Source organism: Gadus macrocephalus, chromosome 15 (genome assembly GCF_031168955.1).
Source record: "Gadus macrocephalus chromosome 15, ASM3116895v1".
Lineage (NCBI taxonomy): Eukaryota > Metazoa > Chordata > Actinopteri > Gadiformes > Gadidae > Gadus > Gadus macrocephalus.
The window spans coordinates 10030248-10053213 of NC_082396.1; the positions used below are offsets into that span (position 1 = coordinate 10030248).

A 22966-nucleotide genomic window follows, 5' to 3' on the forward strand; every position below is an offset into this window, starting at 1 on the left:
GAAAGATTTTCTTAAACATTTTATAGAAATATTTTAATTTAATACCTTTTATATTTGAGGGTCTATTACTCTATTTTGTATATTCTAATCTACATCCTATAAATCCCTGGTTGGTGCATTATATGTAACCTAACCTTGCATGATAAGTGACCTACTTTAAATCTTTTTTTTATGTATATACAGTAAAGTTTCGGTTAATGTCTTGGAAAAGCTATTAATATTAATACGAGATTGTCAATAAAAAAAAGGAAAATGTCTGCAACAAACATTATCCTTATGGTGTTATTTGCATTGTGATCAGATATAACTGGAAACCAATGCGCTGACTGCGCATGCTCAGCTCAGTGACCACCAGCGCCACAACAGAATCTGTTAGTCGCAACGCTATTACACAAGAGTTACTGGTGAGTTACTCTTTCCCCGTCCTCTATTATTGTGTTTCACCAAACCATGTTTGAATAATATGTATGTACGGGTAGTCTAAATAACAAGTCGCCACAATTAACAAGTCATCAACTTGTTTTTGTAGGTCTTTAAAAAGTTGTGCTAGCTTGGTTAGCTTTACAGCTGTCTGAACTGTGTTGCCGACCTCAACCCGAAAAATCCCTCAAGCTGTCAAAAGCTAGCTCGTATATTCTATGATATTTACTAAATATGTGCATATTTTTGCAGATAAGCAACTCGAGGTTGATAGTTTATTTGAAACGTACCCCTGTTACTGAGTGAAATGTCTGGATTTGATATTATCTCCTTAGCTTATGGGTTAAATCTGCAGTCCTGTTCTGTTCTTGCAACTGTTCACGTTATTGATGACACCTAGTGTTGTAGTCTGTTGAGTTAACGTTATTGATGAAACCTATTGATGTTTTCTGTTCGGTCAACGTTATTAATGAAAGCTAGCGATCGTTTCTGTTCAATGAACGTTATTGTTGATACCTAGTGATCTGATCTGCGTTTATTCCGTGATGCAGGGCATGTCGATTGCTTTGAAGTTAATACTGTATTTTGATTTGATTGCAAGTTGTTGAAACCCAGACCTCAATGTGCAGAGCTAAACTTTGACATCATAAGCTATTTGGGTACTTCCTAAATTTCGCAGGAACCAATCCGAGATGACGACTTCGTGGAGTGACCGATTACAGAACTACGCCGACCTGCCAGCAAACATGGACGGTATGGCGATGAAGAAATACCGTCGTGAAGCCCACCACAGGTAAAAGATAAGAAAGAGAGACATCTTGAAAAATAAGTTATTCGCCATGCAACATATAATAATAATAATAATAATAATAAACTTTATTTATATAGCACTTTTCAAAACACAGTTACAAAGTGTGTCAAACATATAGTCCATTAGATGGTAAAGATGCAAGGCACTTGAATTTCGGTTTACCATAGACTTTCTGCAGTATGCCTATTCATTCAATGGAAAAGCCTGTATATACAGGCCCTGTACTGGTGTTGTCTTTATTGTATTCTTTAATCTGCTATGACCAGAACTATCCTTGTTAAACGCTCGATAGAGCACATACACAAAGACAGATCAGGTGCAAGTACAGACAAGAACAGTGGTAACTTTGTTATCATGGCACATTTATTCTCTATTGCAAAGCTTTCCAAGGGATCTGGCCCCAATCCACCCTGCAATGAGGTACGCTGTCCTGTTGCCGGGTAATTTATCCTGACTTAATGCTTAATCCTTTCCTTATTTGTTGTTGTTGGATCAATGTCCATGAAGTGAATTGATCCTCCATCACGTCATGGACCATTAACGCTGAACGATACGTCAGCATTTAATAGCTGCTGTAGGTACACCGTGGGTCTCTGCGTCACCTGCATGTGCCATAGGTTACGTGCACCGCTGTGAAAATGTAACTATATCTACAGGCTACGGAATGCCCTCTTCGTCTTCCCTGTTAGGTCTTCTGGTTTTTTTCTCGACGACAGGGAAAACAACAAGGAGTAAATAGATATGAAAGACGAGTTGAGTATGTTCACTAATTTGTTCATTGACACGACACATCATCTTCACACTCTAAAGGTGTCTCCCGATGTCATTGAACTTTGGAGATAATCTTTCAAGCCGTCTAATGGCAGAACCTAACTGCGAGCGCTGGCTAAGACACCCCCTGCGTACCTCTGGCGGCTATTCGACACAGAAGTATAATTCAGCCTTTACCCATACTGACACTAGGCCACCAACCCCCACCACCATCGTCGCCGTCGTGAAATCAAAACCACAGCCGGTGATCAGGGAAAGTGTCTGTGGATGTGATGTGCTCTCGTCTCATTCCCTTGTGATCCTGCCATCTTTTTTTTCATCCCTCCATCTCCATAACCCTTCAGTCGGTTCAGGGTCACCTGCCCGTCCACCAATGTCATCTGAATATAAACTTCAGCCTCCCGCACACGTCACAGCAGAGAACATGAACACTGCATAATGTGGTAGGAGGACAAGGGCCCAGCCATGATGATCTGTTTGGGGCTCTCAGGCGGAAGACACCAGTGTGTAGTTCATGTTTATTGTCAGTTGTAGTGTGATACGTCTACCTATTCAGCCCCTATTGCCCTCATAACCATCCCTGGAAGCAAGGATCCCTCTTCTGTGTTTTGTCCCTCTGGTCCTTGGGGAGTTCTCCCTTGCCCTTTAGGCTTGAGAGGTTGGGGTCATATAATGAGGGCCTGGGAAGCTCTTTGAGACCATGACTGTGATTAAAGGCTACATGATTAGACCTGACTTGATTTGGGAGATGAGATGTTAGTAGCAATTTGTAGAAAAGGAAAATGGGAAATCAGAGTATATCTTGATTCTGATAGTTGTGTGCCTGACGTGTTTGCTACTAAGCAGATGAACAGATGAGGGGATGCAATATAGTCCACCGGTTAGGGCGTTCGACTCCCAGCTGAGATGTTCTGAGTTTGATCTTCAATTTCCCAGGTGATGTGTAAGCTTCCCAGAGTAATAAGCCATAACCCCTACCTGGTCCTTAATGAGGTGTACCTGAATAAAGTGGACGATACTTTGGATGATAAGGTCTGATAGTAAAAAGGTGCAGATCATTGCTGCCTATTTTCTACAATCCTTTATGTTTTTTCCATTGCATTAGCGTAACTGCAATGCATGCATCGTCCGTATTTGAATGTTAGCAGTGTGTGGACATTACGCAGTAGGGAAGCAGTAGCACTGTTTTATAGAAAGAATTGCTTGATTTGAAACTGTGATGTTGACACAGAGTTCCTGCTGTCCTGAGGTGAACAAGTAAATGGTGAGGATATGTTGGCGTGGCAAGGAAGCATTTTGTTCAGATGCTCTGATTGGTCTATGCATGCATGTTGCGGGTGTGGGATTAATTTACATTCCCTTAAAAAATATGCATTAACCTGCAGCAATCCTAGCCTTTCCCCAAAGCATTCTTATTCTTTCCTTCTTTTTTTTTTTTTACTGAATTCACTAGACTCTGATGTGAAAACAACAGTAAGCATTCTAGCAACAGCAAGAATAACCGTTTTACAGATGTCAGGAGAGGATATGCGATATTATGGGTGGGTTTGTCGGCTTGGGAGTCATGTTGTTCCTGTTCACCTGTTTCGTAAGCGATGGCATCCACTGTTGCAATGACTTACCATTGCTTTGCTCAGTGTAATCCATCCATCCATTACGACCAGCGTGAAGCTTGCTCTTTATGTTTCGCATCACTTAAGACGGAACCAACTCTTCTTAAAATGTCTGTTTACTCATGATTTAAGAGATAAAACAAAGGCATCAATTCAACATGGTCCATCAGACAACAGCCAACCCAATAATATCATTGCACTCTTCCAGAACTCTGTACGGCTGCTGCTGCTGCTGCTGCTGCTGCTGCTGCTGCTGCTGTTGTTGTTGTTGTTGTGGTTTGGTGGAGGAATGTATCCGGATGTCTTGTGGTATTTGGTGTAGGAATGTATCCTGAATGTCTGGAGGTGTTTGGTGCTGTAGACGATGAATGTAACCCAGTGGTGTTTTTAGGTGTCAGCTGACTGTGTGCCAATGTTCCCCGCTGCAGGGTGTTTGTAAACAGAAGCCTGGCCATGGAGAAGATCAAGTGTTTTGGCTTTGACATGGATTACACACTAGCAGGTACGTTCAGACCAGCGCTGGGAAAACATAGCCAATTCTCCGGATTTTCATTTCATGTATTTATTTAAAGGACAGTGCACATTAAACGACTTTTCTGCAAATGTGCCAGTGTTGGCCAGCAGGCTAATATTCAACGGTAGTCCTTTGGCAAGATATTAAGCTAGGCACAGGATGGCTGAAAAGTAAAACATAACATTCACAGATTCACAGTATTGCTTTCCGGAATATACTGGGCTACAAACTCCTACAGGTTGTAGTACAATAATTAAGAAAGAATAGTACTCTATATGCATGAAGCATTCTCAAATATTCTACAATTGATGTATCTGAGCGATTTCATACGTGACCCCTGACACAATACCCGGTATGGAGCAACAGATCGTGCCCACATGCCAACCACAGTGTCCAATTCTCCTGGTGTATCCTCCCACAGAACTCCTGTCAGGGACAATGGTCATCATAAGCTTTCTCCAGATCCACACATCCACACTGGCTGAGCCAGACCACCTACTTTATTGACCTACCAGAACATAAAGAGCAGGTCCCAACCCCTGGGCCGGAGAAAACCCTGTCACCCTGCTCCTCTTCAGCTCCCTGGCTTCATGCTTTCTCTTGGGGATTGCCCTAAGAAGGTTGACCTTTCCCCCTGGTCGTTGGACACAATAACCTATTGCCCATTACCTTTAATGTGTGACAAGTGAGTCAACAGCTGAGCATTAAGGGAGACGGCATGCAGGACTGGCTTCAGGTCCAACATACCTGTCATGTTGATGATATCGCGGCAAAGTCCTTTTCGCACACACAGTCAAGCCTTGTTGGCGAAGGCTGGGGGGCTTTTCTAAGCCCTTCAGACCCAACCTAGCTTACCCCTGCCCTGCCTGGTATTTCCTAGAACTGCTCTTCAGGAGTTCACATTGCGTTGGTTTATTTCCCCTGCTCCTTTTTTTAGAAGTGGGTCATCACCTAAAATATAGAAAACAATTTCCTTTATTTCCCTATGAAACCCCTTTTATCATCAGAATGAGTTGTGTTGCCAGGTATGATATCACAGACAAGGAGTCTGTTATAGTGCATTGGGGATACAAAGAGACACTTAAAAGGATATTCAAAAAATAAATAAAAAATGAATCATCTGAAAATATTTAGTTTAAAATATTAAATATCTGGGCTTGCAATTGGCATAGTGGTTGACTACCGGGGTCGATTTAGATTGGTAGGCATTAACGTCGAATCAGAAGGCATATCTATCCCCAAAATGGCCAGACGAAGGCACAAACTAAAGCGCTGTGTGTCTTTGTGTGTCATAGTGTACAAATCAAACTAAAGCGCTGTGTGTCTTTGTGTGTCATAGTGTACAAATCAAACTAAAGCGCTGTGTGTCTTTGTGTGTCATAGTGTACAAATCCCCAGAGTACGAGTCGCTGGGCTTCGAGCTGACCGTTGCCCGGCTGGTCTCCATCGGTTATCCCCAGGAGCTGTCCAGCTTCGTGTACGACCCCACCTTCCCCACCAGGTCGGTGGGCCGAGCCTCCCGCAGCACTGCTCCTGCTGTTCTTTAGACCCTGCATGGGACTCACAGGAAAACAACGTTGATTTGAATGTCACGCCGTGGCCTGGCCTGGCATTCAAATGCTCCGTCCAGATTACACGTTTGAATAATCTAGAGTTTCCTCTCCTACTTGTGCTCCTCTCTTTCTCTCTCGCCCCCTATCCCTCTCTCTCTGTTTGGCTCTCTCCATTTCTTTCCCTTTTTTGTCACTCTCTCGGTTTATCTTTCTCCATTTCTTTCTTTCCATGTCTCTCTCTCCCTCTTGTCTCACCTTCTCCCTCCCCCTTGATTTTATATCTTTCACCATTTACTAAGTGTCTAAGAGTCAATTGTCCTACAAGTGGAATACCATATGGATATAAAAATATGATATAAAAGGAAACGATGAAACACACTTTGAAAAGCCAAGCTAAAGGCCATGGTTAACATTTGAGTTAACGTTTAATTTACTCAAAGACCCGGAGGGTTATGTTTCACCACTTGGGTCATGGTTAAACTCTCTTTCTTCCTCCCTCTACTCTCAATGTCTCTCTCTCAGAGGTCTGGTGTTTGACACGACCTATGGAAACCTGCTGAAGGTGGACACCTATGGCAACATCCTTGTGTGTGCGCACGGCTTTAACTTCATGCGTGGGTGAGTCGGGCACATGCACGTATCCAATCACCTGACCCCGCTTCTGAAGGTGGCGGCTCCATGTGGTCTAAACGCACCTCAGACTCTGCAGAAGTTGTCAATACGTGGTTAAAAAAAAATAATAATCCATAATAAAATCAACGTTTTATGGATTATGACTTTCAGTGGTAGTTAAGGTGTCACCCATTCATATTCATGTACTCATCCCCAGGCCTGACATCAGGGAGATGTATCCTAACAAGTTCATCCAGCGTGGAGACATGGACCGCTTCTACATCCTCAACACACTCTTCAACCTCCCTGGTACGAATGACTGAATGTCAACGAAAGAAGATGTTGGGTGTACATATATATCAATTAAAATGATTTATGTGTCATCTTCAGAGACCTACCTCTTCGCTTGTCTTGTGGATTTCTTCTCCAACTGTTCCAGATACAAAAGGTAAGCCTCCCCTAAGCCCAACCAACGCTTACCCTTCCTAACGCTAACCTTAATCTCAACCATACTTATGGCGCGTATCCACCGCAGGGTGCGGGTCGGTTCAGTCCGCAAAGGCGCGGCACGGGTCGCATTTTCACTGCGAAAAGTGGGCGTCATCCGGACTGAGCCGTATTGAGCCGTACTGGTCTTGCAGTACTCCTCCGTTGGGGTACTGAGACGCCTGAAAGGGTGCCGGCAAGTTCGAGCTACACACGCCGTCCGTTGTTCGGTCGACAGAATCGCACTTCTGTGCGGCAGGGGGATAATAACAAACAAACACATTATTACCCGCAAGGTATTTCTGGACAACGGCGGAAGCTTAGTTTATTGAAGAAAATGTCGCCCTACGATAACGGTACTGTCGGCGGTGGAAACGCGAGCCGTAACTGAGCTGCGCCAAACCGCACCTTCACTACTCCACCAAGCCGCACCGAACCGACACTAACCGCACCGAACCGACACACCCTTACCAACACTTAAAATACCTTAATTAACCATAACCTTAACAAACCCTACCTTTCCTAATCTTAATTAAGCCTTCCTATCTTTATCTTTCCCTAACCCTGAATTTCACCATAACTTAACTGCTAACTAACCATAATCTCACCTCACAAACCTTTCAATGACCCCTGACCAGCCCTGCCTTGTGCCGTTATACCGTCTTCTTACTGATTTAGATGTCTTTCTCCCTCATGGTTTGTAGTTGTGAGAAAGGCTTCAAAGATGGAGATCTGTTCATGTCCTACAAGAGCATGTTCCAGGATGTCCGCGACACCGTGGACTGGGTCCATATCAAGGTTTGGTTCTTCCCCCAGTTTAAACCCTGCATCTCATGGAAGGATCAAGTGTTCTCCTTCTCTTCATGACCTGTATTTATTTTCACTCTAGGGCTCTCTCAAAGAGAAGACAGTTGAAAACCTTGAGAAGTACGTTGTCAGAGATGTAAGTCACCAAGCTCCTCTTACTAACCGATATACGTAGCTTCTGATGGTAGCATGTAGCTTCTGATGGTAGCATGTAGCTTCTGATGGTGCCATGTAGCTTCTGACAGGAGCACGTAGTGTCTGACTGGAGTATGGTTTCCAGCTGTAGTGTGTAGCTGCTAACTCGAGCTCCTGACTGCAGCACCAGGCCTTTAACTCTGCATTCCTCTCTCCCACCAGGCCAAGCTGCCCCTGCTGCTGAGTCGGATGAACGAGGTGGCCAAGGTGTTCCTCGCCACCAACAGCGATTACAAGTACACACAGGTGGGCTCAACGAGAAAACCACCTCTGACGTCAACCGTACAGCGGGAGAAACACCAGTGAATTGATGGGAAACAAATTAATACAAATAAAACGCTATGCATTAGTTATAATGAGGATTAGAGCTGTTGTTGTTGATGTTTGATTCAGAAAATATCACTTGTGAGCCTGTGAATTGGTTAATTTGAACATATTTTCCTTTTTTCCCCCTCTTTCTAACAGAAAATCATGACCTACCTTTTCGATTTCCCTCACGGCCCCAAGGTAATGCAGATGGTTTTAATAATAATCTGATTTGTTTTTGTTCACAACTACTAGCGCGTGGAGGTGGAGCCTTTAATTGCAAACTACCTTTGAGTGGCCACCAAGGTCAGAAAAACGCAATATGCAATTTATTGTTGTCATTATTATTATTATTATTATTACCAAAATAATGACATTGGTGTGTGTGTGTGTGTGGTGTGCACGTGTGTGTGTGTGTGCGTGTGTGTGTGTGTGCGCAAGCCTGTGTCTGTATGTTTGTGTGTGTGTGTGTGTGTGTGTTGGCACCCATGGGTGTGTGTGTGTGTGTGTGTGTGTGTGTGTGTGTGTGTGTGTGTGTGTGTGTGTGTGTGTGTGTGTGTGTGTGTGTGTGTGTGTGTGTGTGTGTGTGTGTGTGTGTGTGTGTGTGTGTGTGTGTTCACTAGTCTGGGAAGCCCCACAGGCCGTGGCAGTCGTACTTTGACCTGATCCTGGTGGACGCCCGCAAGCCTCTTTTCTTCGGCGAGGGCACGGTTCTCCGCCAGGTGGACACGGTGAGCAGAGGCTTTGAGGAAGGGTTTGCCGGAGTAGGACATGCGAAATGCCTGCTTCCAGTTACCCCGGTAACCCTGTGTCTTCGTACTCTGTTGTAGGGCTGTGCAATGGATCCCATTTTGAACACGATTTCGATTCTACCATAAAACGATCAGAAAGCCAATATAATCTAGTTTAGTTTTAGTTGTCTTCTAGAAATGTCAGAACAGCTTGATACATATTTGTACATTATTTTAGATTAGATTTTCTATTTGATCATTTAGTGCATTTTTCTAAGGGGAAATTTCTAAGTTCTCAGTTACAAAGTGTTTTTTTGGAGAGAAATGCTGAAAAATGCATCATGTACTCAAACTCAAAAAGAATCGTTTGAATAATCGTGACTTCAACATTGACTGTGATCATTAATCGTGTTCATGATTATTTCCATAACCGAGCTGCCCTGCTCTGTTGTTGTGGTTTGTAACAGGTCACGGGTCGCCTGAAGATCGGCACCTACACCGGACCGCTGCACCACGGCATTGTGTACTCTGGAGGTAGTACACACACGCACGCACGCACGCATGCACGCACGCACGCACGCACGCACGCACACAGGTTCTTTCTAACTTTGGTCCTGTGTAGCTAAACTGGTGCAGCTGATTCTTACACTGCCAGCTTTAGGGCTTTGGGCCATCATGCTGAAGATGTAAGCACCCCCAGTGTTACAGTGTCCCAGGATTCTCCCTAGGAGTTTTGTACATGCTGACACCAGGATTTAAGGGATTAGCCCCGTTATAACAATTAGTTATACGATTTTCGTGGCAGCCCTACTTGGCTCTGAAATGCAGCAGTGACACAGGAAAGGACGCATGGTGGTGCAGCGCCACCTGAACATCATACAGGGAGAACCCTGGAACGTAAAGGCTTCTGGTGGACCTCTACACCACTCCTCGTCCTTACCTAGCCTACCAGACGTCCCTATTCGCCCCCTCCATATCATATCCATGCTGTTTAAATGGCCTCCACGTGCCGCACCGACACCCTTGCGGAGTCCGTTGAGGGATGGGAATGTGACCACTGACACCCTCTCCGCGGGGGCGATTGGTTTTGAGGTCACGATGGAGGTTAAAAATATAGCGGTCACTAATATGTCAGCTGTTAAAAATCGGTTGGGTGTTATCCGACTCAGTGATGGTGTCGACAGCGCGGGCATATCAGTGACGGAACCCCCGCCCTCCTCTATATGTAGCCAGTGTTTCCCGGGACTATACTGGCGTACGGACTAAGTAGGAACGCCAAAGCGGATTCAAGACTGCCCACATCGATTAGAACAGGGTGACAAAGATGTACTGGTGGAGGTCTTAAGTTACACACAGTTTCATCTGTAGTTAGCTAGCGAGCTTGACTTCCTGTGTGTGGCTGGTCGGACATCACGCACCACCTGCACCATGACAAAAACGCACCTCATCAAAGTTATAAATTGTTGTCAAAGTTTCATCTCATCAAAGTTACACCTTCAGCAATTTTATAAATAGTGAAAAGCACAGATGAAAAGATGTCTCCTGAAATATCAGTATGTTCAAGCATAGAGTGAAACTCACTCTCAATGATATTCCCAATACACACAGCTCTGGCGTGCTATCACTGATATACTCAACATAAATAGAGCTAGCTTGCTATCACTGCCACTACTCTTACTGGTCAACATATGCCCTCTGCCTGCCGCCTCAGGGTCGTCTGACATTGTGTGTGACCTGCTGGGGGCCAAGGGGAAAGACATTGTGTACATCGGGGACCACATCTTTGGAGACATCTTGAAGTCCAAGAAGAGGCAGGGCTGGAGGACCTTCCTGGTCATCCCGGAGCTGGCTCAGGAGCTCCACGTGTGGACCGACAAGAGTGGTGAGGGCTCTCACGTTCAATACCTCCACATACTGTATGTGTACATGTAGGACCTAGACAAGGCGGTGAGCACATACTGTAGACATAGACCTAGGCATTTACATAGACCGTACATAGATCTTCATAAGGATACATAGACAGATAAACACACACACAGAAACAATCACCAACATAGATATGTATATAGAAAAACCTTCTTTGACATAGACACACAGTAAGGTTTGTTGTGTGAGGTGTAACTGATGATGGTCCGTGAAAGTTGTGCATAGTTTCCCTGAATCTTCTGTTAAGTCTGTTAAGCCCTGCATGTGCGTAAGGCTTTTGGGAGCCTATTGAAGCCATTGATTGATTTTGTGTCTGTGTTTCAGCCATATTTGAGGAACTTCAGTCCCTTGATTGCTTCCTGGCAGAACTCTACAAGTGGGTAACCTTGGTTAATTGTTATTGTAGCCATGGTTAAAACAACCATGTTTACGACCACTTTTTATCCAACATATTGGATAAGAAGATAAAGCGATTCACCTTTTGTCGCTGGCTGCTGAACGGCCCTTTTCCTAACATAAGAAACTTAACATCAGACCTGCTTTATATACGTTTTTGTGAAGGATCAACTCTGTATCGGCGGAAAAAAGTTTACCATTGACGCCATTGGTCTCCTTTGGAAAAATACAAATTCCAGACCAATGGGTTCAATGGACCATTTGTTCATAGGCTGGCAGGATAGGCTGACACCCTGGCGTGTGTTTTGTGCTCCTGTAGGAACCTGGACAGCAGTAGCAACGAGAGGCCTGACATCAGCACAATCCAGTGGAGGATAAAGGTAGCTCCTCATCTCCCCAATGTTGAAGCATTTTGGAATTCTAGGCGTGAAAAATACGAGGTCTGGCATGTGAGCTGGTGACCTGGTTCATATGCGGGATTCTAACGGTCAAGGCGTGAGACTTTGCTGCTCTGCAGATAAACCTTTGTCTACATTAAGTTACGTTGCCAACGTTTCGTTAATGTATGTCTAATATTGTTAAATTGTGAGCATTTCCCCTGGTGTAACCACTTCAACTGCCTGTTGATCACAATAGGGTTTTGCTACTACATCAATGGTTATCTTCAGTCGCTCGAAAAAAACAAAACAGTAAGTCAGATTGCACTATAACCTTAAGGCAAGGCAAGACAAAGTGCTTCACATATAAACTTCAAATTGTCATGCAATAAAATTAAACAATAAAAAAGAAAACATGCAAAAAATGAGTAAAAAATATAGAAAATAAAGGCACAGTTAAAAAAGCATTTTAGAAAGTGCAATGTGTTTAAGATCAGATCAACATTCTCTCTGGTACTCCAACCCGACCTTAAGGAACTTGGTCCTTTCTCTGGGACCCCAACTCAGATTCTGGGACTCAACCCGGATTCTAAGGTCTCTAACCCAAACAGAACTCGGGTCTCAAACCCTTATCCTTTCTCAGATAATCTATCTCTCTGGTAAAAAAAAATAGAAAATAAAGGTAGAAAGGCCTTCTTCTTTTTTTTAGAAAGTACAATGTATTTAAGATTTAGCAGAAAGCTAAAGCAAACATTAAAGTCTTCAGTCTTGTTTTTAAAGTGGTCAGAGTTGGGGCAAGTCTTAAATCCTCTGGGAGTTTATTCCAGCTATTTGTTGCATAGTAACTAAATCCTGCTTTCCCATGTTTCGTGTTTACTCTGGAGATAATTAACAGATTGGTCTCAGAAGATCTTAGTGGTCTAGAAGGCTTATGTAGTGGAATCATATCACTTATATATTGTGGCCCTAAACCATGTAGGGATTTATAGGTTAGCAACATGATTTTCAAATCAATTCTCTGACCTACAGGAAGCCAATATAACGATTTAAGAATTGGTGTAATATGAGAGTTTTTTTTGGGAGACTTGTAAGGAGACCATGGCAGTAATCAAGCTTACTAGTGATACAGGCATGTACAAGTTTTGTAAGTCTTCGGTGGACATGAGCCCTCTAAGTCTTGCTACATTTTTAAGGTGATAATATGCCGATTTTTCTAACTGATTTGATGTGACTGTTGAAATGTAAATCTGAATCTATGATAACCCCTAGATTTCTGGCTTTGAGGTTTTCAGGTACAGAGAGTGAAGGTGTTGGGTTACTTTAAGCCTTTCCGTTTTAGTCCTCATTTAGTTGAAGGAAATTTCGGCACATCCAGTCTTTGACTTGCTCAATGCACTGGCACAGCGGATCTATGGGCCGATAGTCATTTGATGATAGCGATACATAGATTTGCGTGTCATCGGCATAGCAATGATGGTCAATATTGTTATTTTGCATGATTTGCCCTAGTGGGAGCATGTTGATGTTGAATAAAGAGGGTCCTTGTGGGACTCACGTTGGTTGATTCCGATACAAAGTCGCCAATGGAACCAAAGTAGTTCCTATTTTGTAGGTAGGACCTAAACCAATTTAAGACTGTGCCTGAAAGCCCCACCCAGTTTTCTAACCTGTCCAAAAGTATTGTTAGTCTACAGTGTCGAATGCAGCACTGAGGTCTAGTAGCATTAGGATTGAGGTTTTGCCAGAGTCTGTGTTAGGACGGATGTCGCTTACAACTTTAATAAGGGCGGTCTCGGTGCTGGGTATGGGGTCGAAATCCTGCTTGGAAGGTGTCATAGCAACCAGTTGATGCCAGGAAGTAATTAAGTTCCTGGAGGACAACTTTCTCAATGATTTTACTTAGGAAGGGTCGATTTGAAATTGGTCTGTAGTTGTTAATAATAGAGGCATCTAGGCTCCGCTTTTTTAAACGGGGTTTAATAACTGCAGTTTTCAAGGCTTTTGGGAAATTGCCTGACTGGAGAGAGTTGTTAACTATCTGCAATACGTCTATTGTTTAACCCAGCTGATCTAAACCCCAGCAAGTCCGATCACTCGAAAACTGCGGCCAATTCAATCTCTCGCTCTATTGTTTATGTCTCTTTCTCTTTATGTACATGTTTCTCTCTATACATACATATAATATGCATGCGTCTCTCCCTCTCTCTCTACCAGAAAATCACCCATGACATGGACATGTGCTACGGCATGATGGGCAGTCTGTTCCGCAGCGGCTCTCGCCAGACTCTGTTTGCCTCCCAGGTGATGCGCTACGCCGACCTGTACGCCTCGTCCTTCATCAACCTGCTCTACTACCCCTTCAGCTACCTGTTCAGGGCCGCGCACGTTCTGGTGGGTCATCTGTTTGAATGTTATTATAACTTTAGTGAGGACGGGATTGTTGCTTACTTAGGGTTGGGGAGGGAGAGTCACCTTGTTAAAGAAATGGGAAAATACGGTAGTGTGAATTAAAGTGAAGACGAAATAGGGGATGTTTCTGATCGCTTATTTGTACTTATTTATGGCGAACGTGAGTTCGACAGAGACCTCAAGAGCTCTTGTTTTATTGGGCTTTGCTCCGCAAACCAACTTCTCAAATTCAATTTCGTTATTTTTTTTTATCCCTCAATGATCCCAAAAATATTCACACATCATATCACATCACACCATATAATTCCACAAGTCCAACCGTCGCCTCTCTAACCCCGGCTCCGTCTCCCCCAGATGCCCCACGAGTCGACGGTGGAGCACGCCCACGTGGGCCTCAACGACACCGAGTCCCCGCTGGCCACGCGCAACCGCCAGGAGGCCGACATGAGGCTGCTGGAGGGCAAGAGGCAGCTGCTGACGCGCTCGCTCAGCGAGGTGCTGCCGCCCCACCTCTTCCCCCAGACCCCCGAGGAGATCACCCACTGCCATGACGAGGACGATGATGAAGAGGAGGAGGAAGAGGAGGAGTAGACTGGAGAAAGGGCGGTGCGATTTCAAGTGGTGCATGTTGCGGGAGGAGAAAATGGGTTGAAGAGGAGGGACAGGAGGAAGAGGAGGAGTTGTTTCGGTCGAGAGAGTCCAGTACATTGGGAGTATTATATGAGGGGAGAGTGGGGAGGAAGAGGAGGAAGAATAGCCTGGGACATGCTTTTTGATAAAGTATGATAGAGATTGAGTACATTCTGTGGGAGTCAATCGTCAAACTCTACAAGAGTAGTATTTTATTTGTTTTCCCCGCTGGGTATTTTGGTTTTATTCATGTGTATATTTCTGGAGAGAAAGCATCCTTCCATTGGCCTCTGCTCCTCTTGTTGTTGATGCATTCAACAGGAAGTTGGCATTGGGCCACTTCCCCTCTTCATTTAAACGCGGTGAGCTGAAATACTTGACGTCCCTCGAGCAAAAGCTTGAGAGCCCTTCTATGGATAGTCATGGTGTATTTAATGAACAGTGCACTCAGACATGAGCTCGGTGGGCAACGTCTAGAACGGTTGTATTACGTCCATAAGAGTATTTTGTTGTTATTTTTGTACAACCTTTTGAGGTATTTTTGTAAAAAAAGAAGGTGTTTTATCAGTAGCTCATTCGCTGTGCCGTCCTGCATCCTGGCCCCCACTCAATCTACTCCCCTGTTGCAGTGTTGGACCACGTTACCCAGAATGCTGTACACCACGTTACCCAGAAAGTTGTAGCTCTCGATAGTTGGTTGTAGTTGCTAGCTGTCATCACCTTGCTTTTTCTGGTTGGATGTTGAGCAATATCACCCAATATTGCAACATTTTATTTTTATATAAGAAATGGCCTAATGCCTTATTCTGGTCAACTGGTATGAATATTTAGGGGGGATGACTAAAGATTATTGTTAGAGGTATATTTTCAAAGGTTTTTGCTTTTGTTTATTTTTTTCATATTTTAACATTTGATCTGGTGGTGTTTGTGCGCATAGCTGCTATTGCTTGTTAGCAGTGGGATTCCTAAATCAAACTGAAACTGAATCTATTATACTGTAAGCGATGGCCGTTCATGTTTTGAGATGGTGTACAATGTTACAACGGTTATCCTATACTGTAACCAATCTTTGCTGAGTTTTATGAATGCACGCTAACCCAACCTCATCAATATTTGCAGAATTATTTTCATGTTCTACTGGGGCCTGCATTGTACTTTTGAATGCTTTGTGACACTGGCACTGTTAACTTAAGAGTATAAATGGATATTACAATGTATACATATGTATATACATAGTATATAGTCCATACGGTCTACTCTGCTTGTGTAACTAGATGGGAAGGATTATTTTGTCAAACCTCAGAGGCTGAGCTTGACCGATGACTGGGTCGTATGTTTCTGTATTTTTTCTTTGTGTGCAATAATGGCTGCTCCAGGGGTTACTCAAGGTTCTCTCGTGCTTGATGTTTGCAACCGGATTCAGCACCACTGTTTCAGTAAAACGTTTTTTCAAGACAAACGTAAATCAAACCTGCTTTGTTATTTTTCCAAGCAAGTAACAATTTATTTTTAAATGTTTTTATCCTATTCCAGCAATGCAGATATTGTGCATGCATTTTTCTGTGCTGTATGTCTTGCATTTGACTTAACAGGCATATGTTAATTGGAGAGATTATTTAGCAAAAAAAGGTTTGTGTTAGTAATTTATTTTGCATGTCCTGCCGGTTTTCACAATGGTTGTGAGCATAATTGCTTGCATTTGTATGCTCAGCTGTAACTTTTTAAATAAAATAACAATCCAAACCGGTGTCACAGTCTGATATTTGAAAGCAAAATGCAGGAATTACACTTAACTTTGACTATACCGTTCACTGTGTGCATAGTTAATTGATGTGATAGTTAAATCTCGGCTAAGCGATTATAGTCTAAATGCTAAGAAACCTTCACAGAACCCAATTGTCTACTGTGGTTGATGTGACATTACCACTAGGGGGCGATGTCGTGCCTCTGATGTATAATAAAAGCCATTGGTGACTGGTTGAATGGAAACAGAAGCACAGGCTGACATAACTTTAAATATGTAATGGTTGTATTTGTATCAAGTACAATTAGTTAACAAAATAAGAATTCGTAACTCGAGCTTCACATATTAAAGTATAAATAATGCCACATAAGTCGTAATCAAATATACAGCAAAAACATAATAGACCTACTAATAATACCATGATGGAGAAAATCCCTCGACATTTGTAATTGATGAAAAGGCTTGTTTGCTTTTTACTGCCACCGTGCGGTTAAATGTTAAAATTGCAATACACTCAGTAGGAATTTATGTGTGGATCATATGGATGAATTTACATGTTCAGGTTTGAGGAATGCGCAAACCACTTCTACAGTTTCTGCCATTTTTTCATTAATTGCAACACATGGTAATGATTCTTTTCAGAATAAATGTGCTAAAAGTGAACAAGGAAAAGGGGCCTTATGCGGATAAATAACCCTCAACAAAGGGCCCACAGTCCCCGGAGAGGGGACTGCGGGCACTTTGAAAATCTCATCTCTCAGAATGGTATAGAGTTAATTGTGTGTAAACCCACTGAATTTTACATCAAGTTGTAATGTATGCGTGTTTGTTTTTGTGTATGAAGATTCAAGAATCAATAACTTTATTCTTCACATACAAATACAGGATGGACAGTGAAATGAAAGTGGCAATGCTTATGGGACTGTCTAAAAACAGCTATTGTATTTACAATAAAAATAAACAATCCTTACAGTATATATATATATATATATATATATATATATATATATATATATACACACACAACCATGCTTCCAAATAAAATCCAAAAACAGACATTGTTTGATGAGAGCTCACAGTAAGAATGTTTGTGGTTGAGTAAAGGAAGTGGTGATAGAGGAAGAGCAAATTAACCTCTCTCTTTCTCCTTTTTATAAACATATTGAAATGATCTACAATAAAACATTAGAACATCAATAAAACGATAACCAAGGAAGCAGTTCGTCTTCATCTAGTATTCAGTTGGGTTATCTCGTTAGGCATCATTTGTCTCAGCTGAGTGTATGCATGTTTGCATGCGTGTATATGTGTTTCACTGCTCTGGAGTCAGCCGGGCCTGCAGTCAGTTCTTATCAGCTGTGGTTTATGGTGAGTATTACTGATCCCTGATCAGCCAATACTGCCAAAGAGGTAACCTGGTTGGCCTGCTGTGGTAACAGTCTTGCTGCACAGGAAGCTAGCCTGGAGAGAGAGAGAGAGAGAGAGAGAGAGAGAGAAGGGAGAGAGTCATAAGAGACTCATAGAGAAAGTAAGAGAGAGAGACAGGCGTGATGAGGACTTACGAGAAGGTTCTACTGTTGGTCTCTCTCCTAACTGCTCTGGGTAAGATCAACTTTTAAAAACTTCTCTAGTGTTAACCTTTACATGTGACACTGCTCTTCTTAGTGGAAGTTATTATCAAGGTCTCCAGTTTAAACATTGACTGTTAGACTGAGATCCAACAAGAGCTGGAGTTTGTGTGTGAATTAAAAGCAGAACTCTTTGAAATGTTTGTTGTGATACAGTTCAAAACTTGCGTAACCTTACTCAACCATTTCATCTCAATGTTACATACTTAGAACAGATATTTGTCATGGCTTTAGATGTTGAAAGTCTCGGGTCTGGATTTGTTGTTATGTCTGTAATTGAGGCAGGACTCACCTTCTGAATGCTTATTGGTTGTGGGGTACAAACCACAAAGATATCCAAGCAGCATCTTGTTTCCATTGGCTACCCCTTTTTTTTTTTTTTTTATCTATATGGATACCAATATGTCAAATGGGATTTGTACTAGCCATTGAGGTGATGTTTTTATCCAATGCAACTTCCAGTGAATTCAGATAGGCTGCAAATCATTAAGGAGGAGCCTGGGGGTAGAATGTGGACATTGGACAACAACCACTATTTCTCGGCTGCAAGTCGGACACCCTTGCCACAACACGCACTTAAATATCTCAACACTGTTTTTCTTCTCGCTAGCCCAATGATACTTGCAGTCCTTTTCCTAATGTCTCTGTTGACGGCCCAGAGGTGGTGTGGAGCATGGGGGAGCCTGGGGAGGTGATGGTTCCAGGCTCTCCATCTAACATCAGTAAGAACGACAAGGGGCTGGCGAAGGCCGTGCTGGTGGCCACCTACTTCTTCAACAACCAGTCTAACGACGCCTATCTGTTCAGGACCTCCGAGGTGGAAAAGGCCCAGAGACAGGTATGCAAGATGGAGACGGGTTTTTGGATAAGTCATTTAGCAGGGTGTGTGACTATTAAGTCACAAAGTGATTTCCAGTGAATTCTGATCCATGTCATTTTAAGGGGCAGGTAGGGGTTTAGTATTTATTTGCTCAAGGATAGAGGTATGCTTCAGAAATTTGAGATCCAACCCGGTTACTATGGCCTGGGAGTCAAACACGCTCATCACTTCACTATCCTTCCCCCGTAGTAATGACGACAAGTTGGTATGGTGCTGGGTAACGCTCGGTCTGTTTTTGGACCATTAACTGAAATGCCAGCTTCAAATGGCTTTGGTGCTGGCTCTTGGGGTTCAGTGGCTGCTGTAAACCGACCAATCGTAACCCTACCTTCATTCTCCACATGGTCACAGATCGTGAAGGGGATCCGCTACATCTTGGAGGTCCGAATCTCCAGAACCGTGTGTCTGAAACGCCTGGGCCGGGACCTGTTGGACTGCGAACTCCAGCCAGAGGGACGTCTTCACCAGGTAGCCGACCCTAGGAGGAACTCAACCCAGGGGGAGAAACGTTCAAATTAGACAGCAGAGCACTGTTTCCATCTAAATATCAGTATATCCAAAGGGGACCTAGTTTACCACCAGGTGTGGTAAAGTAGCGATGGTGGATGAAGATGGCCGAGGCCTGGGGAACCCGCTATCTGGGTAATTCCGGCGGTTCTTTTGTGTGACTTCCCCCCTCCAGATGTTCCGGTGTCACTTTGTGGTCCTGTCCCTGCCCTGGCTCGACATGATGACCACCACCTCCATCCGCTGCCAGCACTGAGGAGTACGCCTTGCAAGCCCCACATTTTCTAGCGCCACATTCAATTCTTAGCAGCTAAATTCTTAGCAACTAATTCTGCTGCTAGCATCGTCAAATAATGTGCTTAATCCCTGCTGTACATAGAAATAAAAAACATAGAGGTCCATTCTTAATTAAAGCAGCTGTGTCTGTGTTCATATCTAACTTATCCATCTCCAAGATTAGCTTATCTAAGGTACATATAGGAAAATTACACATTACTTATGTATTACAGTTCAAATGAGAATGCCTAAGATTTTAAAATACTATATAGCATTGTTGAACCCCACTGTTGAATCATAACATTCATCACATTATTTTCCAACACAAGGTGATGTTGAGGGTGATTGTGTATCCATTAAAATCCTCCCTGCTTCTGTAGATCATAAAATGTATTCTTGCATTATTCTGACCTAGGTTCCCCTCCAAGACCTCCTGCAACAGGAGGACTATAGGTCGTCCTCACAGGGTTCAAAGAGGCCTATGTCTCCCTGCACAAGGAGGCCCATATGTCTCCTTGTGCATGAAATTCTACGTTTTTTTTAGAATCAAGCCGGAGTGTAGGTGATGAAAAGGCAGGCCCGGTTCTACGGGGGTGCATAAGCATGCATTGCACCCCCAAAAAAAATGTTTTACATTTTTTTATATAAATATGATACAAATAATAAAATACTTGCTCACAAAACAAATTGTAATGAAACTTGTGACAATTTCCATTAAATACCGTTGAGATATGAGCATCCAACATCACTCTGACCGCTCAGTGGTGATCTATTTTTGTTGCCGGAAGCAATTTCATTCGTTTATATGATTAAATAAAAAAACAAATTACAATATATTGTCAATTATTATTAACAGTACATTTTACTAGTATAACCAGGGACACGGGAAGTGGGGGTGCTTAGGGTGCTGCAGCACCCCCCCCCCCTGGCGGCCTCTGGCTGTAACTGCAAGTTAGAAGGTCTTCTGAACAAATCAATACTTTTTTTTTTTTTTTTTTATCATACAACATGATTTTTCATTAAATTATTGACATCCACCCTTTTTATAATATTTATCATATCATATTATCATTTCATTTTATTTAGAACATTGTCTGAGTAGGCTGACGTAGGCTATGACGCACAACGCAGAACTGTTGATAGCTGAATATCAGACAACTCGTATCTCTGGATGAAAATGAAGGCTTTCTTTTATTGTCACTTTCCTTTTAAACCTTTAGAAATAACCTCCTGAATCCTTGTTATAACGCTGTGTATAATCCCGGACCGCAACAGCTTGTCGGCATGTTGTTAGTGTGTGAAATTCAGCACAGTATCAGCCGAGTTGACTCTAATTTTCACATTGTTTACTTTTGCTGTCGATTGTGAATAACAGTGGCTAGTTGGCAGAACTCTTTTTACACACCAGTAGAGTGTTTTTCAGAGCGGAGCCCTGAATGTGACGTCACCCGTCATCTCGTCTCTGTAAACAATGGATGTTGCGCAGCATTTATTATGACGTAATTATATAGACTCTCTCTCAGCACCCCCCCCCCCCTTGGACTGACTTCCCGCGTCCCTGGTGTTACCCCCTATGTTTTATTCGATACATTTCGACAGTGTTACCCCTTATGTTTTTTTTCCCATGATGACTGATGAAAAACAACAGTGTTACCCCTTATATTCTATTTGACAAAGACAACAGTGTAACCCCTTGTGTTTTTTCATGACGACCAATAAAAAACAACAGTGTTACCCCTTATGTTTTTATTCATGACGACTAATAAAAAACAAGTGTTACCCCTTATGTTTTTTTTCATGACGACCAATAAAAAAACAACAGTGTCACCCCTCATGTTTCATTTGATAAAAATGACAGTGTTACCCCCTATGTTTTAATTGATAAATATCGACAGTGTTACCCCTTGTGTTTTTTTTCATGAAGACCAAAGAAAAACAACAGTGTCACCCCCTATGTTTTATTTGATAAATATCAACAGTGTTACCCCTTATATTTATTTCATTTTTTTTGCGGGGATCCGAACGTGAGCTGTTTAGAGTGTTAACCTCTGAACTTAACAATGCACCATCAAGAAAACGGATAACGTCATCACAAAGGTTATTCTTGACTTTAAAATTCGCTTGAAATAGAGATATGAGTCTTCCAACAGATGACATCAACCAGACTTGAACCCCGGTCGCCAGGGGGTTAGGCAGAGTAAACCCCACTGCACCACTGAGGCGATGACAATACCCAATAGTCAATCGTCAAGAAAGAGGATATACATGACATTAAAATGTATGTGTGTATTTCTATTATTTCCCTTATGTTTTTTTTCATGACGACCAATAAAAAACGACAGTGTTACCCCTTATAAAATATTTGACAAAGACAACAGTGTTACCCTTAGTTTTTTTTATGACGACCAATAAAAAACCAAATTGTTACCCATTATGCTTTTTTTCATGCCGACCAATAAAAAACAACAGTGTTACCCCTTATGTTTTTTTTCATGACGACCAATAAAAAACAACAGTGTTACCCCTTATGTTTTTTTTCATGATGAACAATAAAAAACAACAGTGTTACCCCTTATGTGTTTTTTCATGACGACCAATAAAAAACAGCAGTCTTACCCCTTATGTTTTTTTTCATGACGACCAATAAAACCGACAGTGTTACCCCTTATGTTTTTTTTCATGACGACCAAAGAAAAACAACAGTGTTACCCCTTATGTTTTTTTTCATGACGACCAATAAAAAACCAAATTGTTACCCATTATGCTTTTTTTCATGATGACCAATAAAAAACAACAGTGTTACCCCTTATGTTGTTTTTCATGCCGACCAATAAAAAACAACAGTGTTACCCCTTATGTTTTTTTTCATGACGACCAATAAAAAACAGCAGTCTTACCCCTTATGTTTTTTTTCATGACGACCAATAAAACCGACAGTGTTACCCCTTATGTTTTTTTTCATGACGACCAAAGAAAAACAACAGTGTTACCCCTTATGTTTTTTTTCATGACGACCAATAAAAAAACAAATTGTTACCCATTATGCTTTTTTTCATGATGACCAATAAAAAACAACAGTGTTACCCCTTATGTTGTTTTTCATGCCGACCAATAAAAAACGACAGTGTTACCCCTTATGTTTTTTTTCATGACGACCAATAAAAAACAACAGTGTTACCCCTTATGTTTTTTTTCATGACGACCAAAGAAAAACAACAGTGTTACCCCTTATCTTTTTTTTCATGACGACCAATAAAAAACCAAATTGTTACCCATTATGCTTTTTTTCATGATGACCAAAGAAAAACAACAGTGTTACCCCTTATGTTTTTTTTCATGACGACCAATAAAACCGACAGTGTTACCCCTTATGT

General features: G+C 42.3%; 2 protein-coding genes across 5 annotated transcripts; both read left to right on the forward strand.

Annotated features, from left to right (window-relative positions):
- Positions 1-251: 251 nt before the first annotated feature.
- Positions 252-16300, forward strand: nt5c2a (5'-nucleotidase, cytosolic IIa). 3 transcript variants are annotated; one of them, XM_060074099.1, is made up of 19 exons: positions 252-404; positions 1100-1213; positions 1613-1651; positions 4044-4117; positions 5513-5630; positions 6205-6300; positions 6512-6603; positions 6685-6742; positions 7485-7578; positions 7670-7723; positions 7945-8028; positions 8248-8289; positions 8712-8819; positions 9287-9353; positions 10531-10701; positions 11070-11121; positions 11461-11521; positions 13733-13909; positions 14282-16300. In XM_060074099.1, the coding sequence occupies exons 2-19, from the start codon at positions 1113-1115 to the stop codon at positions 14516-14518; spliced, it is 1725 nt and encodes a 574-aa protein (XP_059930082.1). In that variant the 5' UTR covers positions 252-404; positions 1100-1112; the 3' UTR covers positions 14519-16300. The 3 variants fall into 3 exon arrangements, with proteins under 3 accessions (XP_059930082.1, XP_059930083.1, XP_059930084.1); XM_060074100.1 differs by lacking the exon at positions 1613-1651; XM_060074101.1 differs by lacking the exons at positions 252-404; positions 1100-1213 and having other exon boundaries at positions 1648-1671.
- A 1454-nt stretch (positions 16301-17754) lies between these two features.
- LOC132473235 (cystatin) lies at positions 17755-19729 on the forward strand. 2 transcript variants are annotated; one of them, XM_060073261.1, is made up of 4 exons: positions 17755-17903; positions 18589-18767; positions 19161-19277; positions 19492-19729. In XM_060073261.1, exons 1-4 carry the CDS (start codon positions 17852-17854, stop codon positions 19570-19572), a joined length of 429 nt encoding a protein of 142 aa, XP_059929244.1. In that variant the 5' UTR covers positions 17755-17851; the 3' UTR covers positions 19573-19729. The 2 variants fall into 2 exon arrangements, with proteins under 2 accessions (XP_059929244.1, XP_059929245.1); XM_060073262.1 differs by having other exon boundaries at positions 17788-17903; positions 18540-18767.
- Positions 19730-22966: the final 3237 nt, after the last annotated feature.